We start from the raw sequence: 7,500 nt of genomic DNA, 5'->3' as shown, positions 1-7,500 counted from the left end.
CTGCACAAAACGTGTTGCAGTTTACCTTAACAAAAGAATCATAGCCATAGTCACTGAGGTTGCAATACTCACAGATGAGTTTGTGCTAACCCACAAACCTGGTTTTCAACAGATAAAGATCTTCCTACAGTTGTCTGTCAGCACTCACAGCCTGTGCAGGTTGGTCAAAGGAACTCTTCTACACCTATGCCTAAGGCTTGTTTTAGATGTCACAAACTTGGCCATCTTATAGCAAAATGTCAAGCACTTATGAGAAAACATTATTTTTCTTTTAGGATTTAGATTAAGGAATTTAGATTATATCATTTTTCTCTGTTAGGATTAAAATAAGGGTTTTGGTATAGCTCAAAGTGTTAAGAAGGGTTTTTTTTTGTTTTATTTTTGCTTTGGTACCATCCAGATACTTAATGGTTTCTGACAGAGGATGCTGTGTGCAAATGGGCTGCCACGTCTCATCGGTGTGTGACTGATATGAGCGTAAAAGCTAATTTCTGTCTGTAAAGTATCCTTGAGTTTGAGAAAGGCAATAATAAAAATGTAACTACTACTACTACTAATAATAATAATCCTCGTGATCTCCTATACATGTTTGTGCCCACTGTCCTTTCACAGTTGCATTTCTTCCCATTGGTGTTGTACACTGTGGTGTCTAATAAACATCATATTGTTCAACTTTAGTGTGGCCCCGGGTGCCAGTCCATATGCTTGTTGTTCTCGGGGCCACCCCACCTGGACTGGAGGCCTCCTTGTGGGCCCCTAACAACACACACATTAGTACAGGTGCGCATACCAGTGCATGCAACTACAAAGTGACACACGCATGCACACACGAAATATTTCTCTCCCGCACAAGCACGCACTCAGAAATGAAGCTGTGCCACTCTTCACTAAACACCCCAAACGCATGTAACATGATGTGTGTGTGTTAGTGAGAGAAATGCAGTGATAATGTGCGTATGTAGAGAAAGAGCGAGTGGTGTAGCAAGGGGAGAGAGAGAGAGAGAGAGAGGGCAGAATGTGTGTAATAGTGTTTATAATGGTTGATAAAGTGACAGTGTTTGTAATAAATAGCAAAAAGAGAAAAATAGAGATTATATCTGTGTGAGAGAGGGGGAAAGCAAATACGTGTGTGTGTGTGTGAGAGAGAGAGAGAGAGAGAGAGAGAGAGAGAGAGAGAGAGAGAGAGACAAATATAGTGAAAGTATGTATTACATGTTTTTGTGAGAGAAAAGAACAGAGGGAGAGATTGTGCATGTATAAACCACAGAGAGAGAGAGAGAGAGATACCTATTGTGTTTGTGTGTATATAAAGAGTTACTAACTCACTGCAGTATCTCCAGTGTACAGTGTGGATCCTCCAGTAGAGCAGAGAGCTGCTTCACTCCTGAGTCTCCTGGTTCATTGTAGTTCAGATTCATCTCTCTCAGGTGTGATGAGGGGTTTGACCTCAGAGCTGAAGCCAGAGCAGCACAACCTTCATCTGTAATACTGCAGCCATCTAGGCTGCAGAGAGAAGGAGAGAAATTCTTCACACTTACAGGTCAATACACACAGACACACAAAATGTATCTCCAAGAAATATGTGTACACATGCATACACACGTGCACAGACACAACACCAACACACTGTTACAAAGATTTGGTTGATTAGAAAATCTTACAACAGATATCTTAAGTTGTGGGTGAAAGATACAGAGGTAATGCTGTGTGTTAAAATATATCTAGGTAGTGTGTGTGAACAGAGAGAGATAATTACTTTGTGGATGTTTGTATGTGTCTGTAAAAAGAGGTACAAGGATAATGTTTGTGTGTGTGAGAGATTAATTTAGTGTATGTGTGAGAGAAAGGGAAATAGAAATTATGTCTGTGTATATGTGAAAGATGCAAAAAGGTGCAAAAAGGCTAGTGAAACTTATTTTGTATTAGAGAAACTGTGCATTAGAGACAGAGACTGAATGTTTGTGTGTGTGTGTGAGAGAGAGAGAAAGTTAAATATAAATTGGTGTGTGCGTGTGTTACAGGCATAGAGATAGAGAAAGATAGTAATGTTTTTGTGAGAGAAAAACTGTATGTGTGTGTGTGTAAAGAGACAGTAAATCAGTAACTCACTCTAGTTTCTCCAGTTTACAGTGTGGATCCTCCAGTAGAGCAGAGAGCTGCTTCACTCCTGAGTCTCCTGGTTTATTGTTGTTCAAATTCAACTCTCTCAGGTGTGATGAGGGGTTTGACCTCAGAGCTGAAGCCAGAGCAGCACAACCTTCCTCTGTAATACTGCAGTTAGACAGCCTGCAGAGAGAAAGAGAAAAACACCTCGCTCATACAGTTCAACACAAACACACACACACACACACACACACTCTGACACATGCATGCACACAGACAAAATGTCTCTCTCACACCACAAAATGTCTCTCACACACAGACAGAACACCACAAAACAAGTTGTGTGTGTTTGTTAGTGAGAGATAATTAGTGACAGTGATCGTTATTTAGTGATAACGTGTGTGTATTAAGAGAGAGAGAGTGAGAAAAAGTGTGAGAGAGGAATGTGTGTATGTGTATCTGATTAATGGAGTAATTAAAGTGTGTGTGTGAGAGAGGGAATGAGCTAGAGAAAGAGTGAATGTTTGTGTGAGAGAAAAACACAAACAATTGTGTGAGACATCGTGTGTGTGTGTGTGTGTGTGTGTGTGTGTGTGTGTGTGTGTGTGTGTGTGTGAGAGTGAGAGAGAGAGAGAAAACAATATAGTCATGTGTTATATTAGTGCATGTGTTACAGCTATAAATATAGAAAGTGATGTTTTTTGTTAGAGAAAAAACTGAGAGGAGCGAGTGCACACAAAGACATGCAATGACTGTGTGTGCATGTGTGTGTGTGTGTGTGTGTGCGCGCATGCATGCTTGCATAAAGAGACACTAAATCTGTAACTCACTGTAGTGTCTCCAGTTTACACTCTGGATCCTCCAGTAGAGCAGAGAGCTGCTTCACTCCTGAGTCTCCTGGTTCATTGTAGTTCAGATTCAGCTCTCTCAGGTGTGATGAGGGGTTTGACCTCAGAGCTGAAGCCAGAGCGGCACAGCCTTCATCTGTAATACTGCAGTTATCCAGCCTGCAGAGAGAAGGAGAAAAACTTCACACTTACAGCTCAGTACACACATATGCACACAATCTCTCTATTGCGGGCACACACACACACACACAAAGGCGCATGTACACATACACTCATATACAACCTCTATCACACGTGCATGTGCGTGCACACACACCTATGCACTCAAACACACTCAAACAAAAGAGAAACATCAGATTCTGAGAAGACTCTTACACTGGGTGAGTGATCAATAAGTAAGTAAACTTTATTTCTATAACACTTTTCCAAACCCAAGCTACAACATGCTTCACAAAAACAACACTTGCTAAAAGAGGTTTTTAAAATATACAAAGGACTAAGACATACATAAACATTTAGCACATCACCAGTCATCATGACTGCATAACACCCTGAGAGTAAAAATAAGTTTTAAGTCATTTCTTAAAAGAAACTATATATTCAGTGAGCCTGATATTGACAGGAAGACTGTTTCACAATTTCAGTGCATAGACAGCAAATGTGCAGAAACCCTTTCACTTCAATTCAGTCTTGGAACCATGCGACATCCTTTATTAGATGATCTCAATGATCTGGTACTTGCATGTGAAATACTTGCATATATTCAGGTGCATCACCATCTATCTAATGCTTAAAAGTTAAGAACAAAACTTTAAACTCAATCCTAAATTTCAGGGTTTAGTAAACCAGTTAACAGAGGCCAGCACTGGACAAATATGATCCCGACACCTAGTTTGTGATAAAAAATGGTGCAGCTGCATTTTGAACCAGTTGGGAGTCTTGCCAAAGATCTTTGACTAAGGCAAATGTATAAAGCATAGCAATAATATAGAGGAGACGAAACAAGTGTATGAGTAATTCTCTGTCTATCCTGAAAAGATAAAAATCCTTGTTTCCAAGATCCAAGATAAAAAGCAATGTTAAAATCCAAGATAAAATGCTAAAGTTTTTCAATTGAAAATAAGACAGAACAAGTTTCCCAATTTCCTGAAAACTATAACTGAGAATTAAAAACAGCAAGATTCCTTGGAAATCTGCACAAAACCTACAAATCCCAAGTGATGTTGTCAAGTCAAACAACCAAAGCCTCTTTTATCCTTATTCAATTCATCCAGCCTTTAATAGCATCAATATACTTCATTAGATTGGCTATTGTACTGAAGCCCTTCCTTTCAATGAAGAGATACAGCTGCATTGCATCAGCATATTTTAATATTTCAAAAAAAAAAAAAAATTAAGACCCCATGACAGAGCAAATGAAGTGGAAAAAAAAATTAGGGCCAGGAATGGAATGCTGAGGTACCTCACACACAAGATCAGCTACAGAAGAAACATTTTTCCAGTAGATACTAAAAACTTTCTATTTGATTTAGGATACAAACCACTCTAACATGATTCCTGATATACCATCCTATTTCCTAAGCCCATTTATCAAAGTAACACGATCTACAATATCAAAGGTCACGTTAAAATCAAGAAATACAAAAGGAGATATCCTCCCAGAATCAGAATTTAACAAAATATAATTTAGTATAATTCTGTACTATGCTTTCAGTGGAAACCTGATTTTTCAAATATGCTTTTAGCAACCAATGCAAGCAAAAGTTGACCTAAGACTACTTTCTTAGATCTTAGAAATAAATAGCAGTTTAGATTGGAACTAAAATTTGAACACTCATTTGGATTAAGAGCCTTTTTTTTAACAAGAGATTGCACACCAGCCACCTGTGACGTAGAGTAGGTGGCAAGTGAAGTGCTGGAGTGTCTTTTTTGGATTCAAACAAACAAAAACCGCAGAGATCAACTAGTGATGCTGGTACGCAGAAGCAAAAGAAGCCCAGCTCATCACTCCGAAGACACAGCCAGACGCAACAGTAATGGCAGGTACCAGTGGGCTTATGTAGTGAGAAGAACAACAGTGAAATTGGAAACAGATGTGGGCAATCATCAATAAGTGGGTGATTGGGGCTGTGCTGGTGTAGTGTGTGTTTGTGGGTGGAAGTAGGCGTGTCCTGCTGGGTGCTCAGCACACCATGACACCACCTAAAAGGAACAGGAGGAACACACCCTGAAGAAATGAGACATTCACAATTTTTTGCAGATTAGGACCAACAGATTTTAAAATGCTTAAGAACATTTAAAGAAAGAACATCAAGGAAATTAGAAGAGGATTAAGTGCTGTACAATCTCTATTAATTCTTCCAAAATAATCTGGGTAAACTCTGTCAGGACTAACAGGAGAAACCTCCATACCTAGAGACATAGCTGGAATATTTGCCCAAATATCATCAATCTTGTTAATAATAAAATAAATAAATAAATAAAATGTTTAAAGATTTTTTTTCACACCCAATGCTAGAAACATGGGTGATTAACTTCATAGATTTGATAATAGAATCATTAGTAGTAAATACCAACTGGATTATGGTTATTTACCAACTGGATTATGGTTATTTAATTATGTAAATATGCCTCTCTAATGTTGTTAGCTTTATTATTATACAAAACCACATGCTCTTTCATATATAGATAATAAACCTGGCCTTTTCTGTCTATGTTCTGCCTGTCTGCACTCAAGATTCTTTTGAAATGCACAACATTATTTAGGTAATGGTTTTGATCTAATCTTAAATGGAGCCACTTCTTTTACAACAGTTGAACACTATTGTAAAGATTGTGGAAGATTGATGACTTCCATCAATCTGTGCAAATGATGCATTATAGTTTCAAATTTAGCAACTGACTCATCATTCAAAATCCATGCTCATACTTTATGCTTAAATTTACAGCTTTAGATTGAAAACTCAGTCTCAAAAACAATATCTTTATGATGAAAACACAAATGAATAAAGATTAAGCTCTAAAGTAAAAACCTAATCCACAGTGTGTCCACTCTTATGAGTCAGACTTGATATATGTTACACAAAGTTAAAAGATTCAACAATATTTAAAAATGTAAATGTAAATCCATCTGATACATCAACATGTGTGTTAAAATCATTCAACAAAGGCACAACAAATTGAGTAGAACAGATGCATGAGATTAAGGGGGTCGATAAATTAACAAGCAGAAGGCTGGTTCATCACCACCATCATCAAAACTTTAAAAGCCAGCAAATCAAATATAGCAGGCTGAAACACTTGGTAAGTTCAGTAAGACATCACCACCATTTTTTCAGATGATCAACGAATGTGTCCACAGCAATATTTCCATAATTCCAAACCCAGATTAGTAACTAAGTAACATTGCGTGTATGAATAGACACTGTTGTTGTTATTTAAGCAGGAAATTATTTAGATCATAGATAAATAAACAGGTTAAAATTGTTTCTTTGTTAACTCTGCAACAAAGAAACTGAAAAACTCAAAAGATAAATAAATAAATAAATAAATAAGTAAATAAATAAATAAATAAAAAAGCCCTACAAGTCGATAGTTGGTTTGACCTTGTGGGTTGTTATGGGTTATATACAGTAGACTGAACCCACTGGAACACATACAGTCAGCATTTCATAGATTCATTATGTATTTTTAAGCCGTGAAAGAAATTTAAAGAGCTTTAAAGTCTCTCCTCATAAGTGTTTGGTAGGCATTACCTGTAGTCAGAGAAAAAGCAGCACAAAAACACTTACGAAACACTTAAGGATTAATGAGTGGGTCAGCTATCACCTAAAATGGTGATTAGAGTACATGTCACATTTGTTATAAAGGGGTTTAGGAAACTCCCTAAAATCTATCAACCATATGGTGGAGTTAAGAATGAACATGTCACACATTTAGCATACATTCCTCAAGCAGTACAGCACAAACCTGCCTACGCCACCATTACATAGATCAAACTCACCTGACGTTTAATTATTGTCACCTGGTCCTTCCATTATACTCCCCTTTTTAAACAGACACAGCGGACTACTCCTTGTGAAGTATTGCTTTCCACAAGATGTATACGGAGTGGGTTTGTGAATTCTGGTTTCCTTGCAGACGAAGCCTGCTGTCTGACTCCTAAGTACTTCCTGGTTTCTGCCTAACTGTGACAACTCTGGACCAGGTTAACTTGGACTTGGAATTTCCCTTTTCAAGCCTTCAGCACTGAGAGGTTGAGCTAACCCCCCCACACCCTCTACCCTTCGATAGCCTGCCACAAATAATAACAAATATCTCTCACACTTGAATCGATACTTCTCTGAGCATTTATTATTGTGACATTACTTAGGCTTTCTATGCTTTTTTTTACTTAGTATTATGATGCTTTTGGGAATTCACCCACAGTGCAGTAATGCATTTATGAATGAAAATACTCACACAGCTTTTCTGGATGCTGTGACCACTGGCAGCAGTCTCAGTAGACATTCCTCTGATGGGTCATATTTCTTCAGGTCACACTCATCCA

General features: G+C 37.9%; 1 protein-coding gene across 1 annotated transcript in view; it reads right to left on the bottom strand.

The window, feature by feature from the left end:
* LOC113567517 (NACHT, LRR and PYD domains-containing protein 12-like) overlaps positions 1-7,500 on the bottom strand; it is a 218,612-nt gene that overhangs the window by 206,012 nt on the left and 5,100 nt on the right. The window contains exons 5-8 of the mRNA XM_035521724.1: positions 7,413-7,500; positions 2,934-3,110; positions 2,110-2,286; positions 1,327-1,446 (exon numbers count right to left, since the gene is read on the bottom strand). The exon at positions 7,413-7,500 is cut by the window's right edge and continues 1,686 nt beyond it. Of these exons, the coding sequence (XP_035377617.1) occupies positions 1,327-1,446; positions 2,110-2,286; positions 2,934-3,110; positions 7,413-7,500 (562 nt within the window). The remainder of the gene's footprint in view (positions 1-1,326; positions 1,447-2,109; positions 2,287-2,933; positions 3,111-7,412) is intronic.

Source organism: Electrophorus electricus, chromosome 22, assembly GCF_013358815.1.
Source record: "Electrophorus electricus isolate fEleEle1 chromosome 22, fEleEle1.pri, whole genome shotgun sequence".
In the NCBI taxonomy this organism is placed as follows: domain Eukaryota; kingdom Metazoa; phylum Chordata; class Actinopteri; order Gymnotiformes; family Gymnotidae; genus Electrophorus; species Electrophorus electricus.
This window is presented reverse-complemented; position numbering and strand designations above follow the sequence as displayed.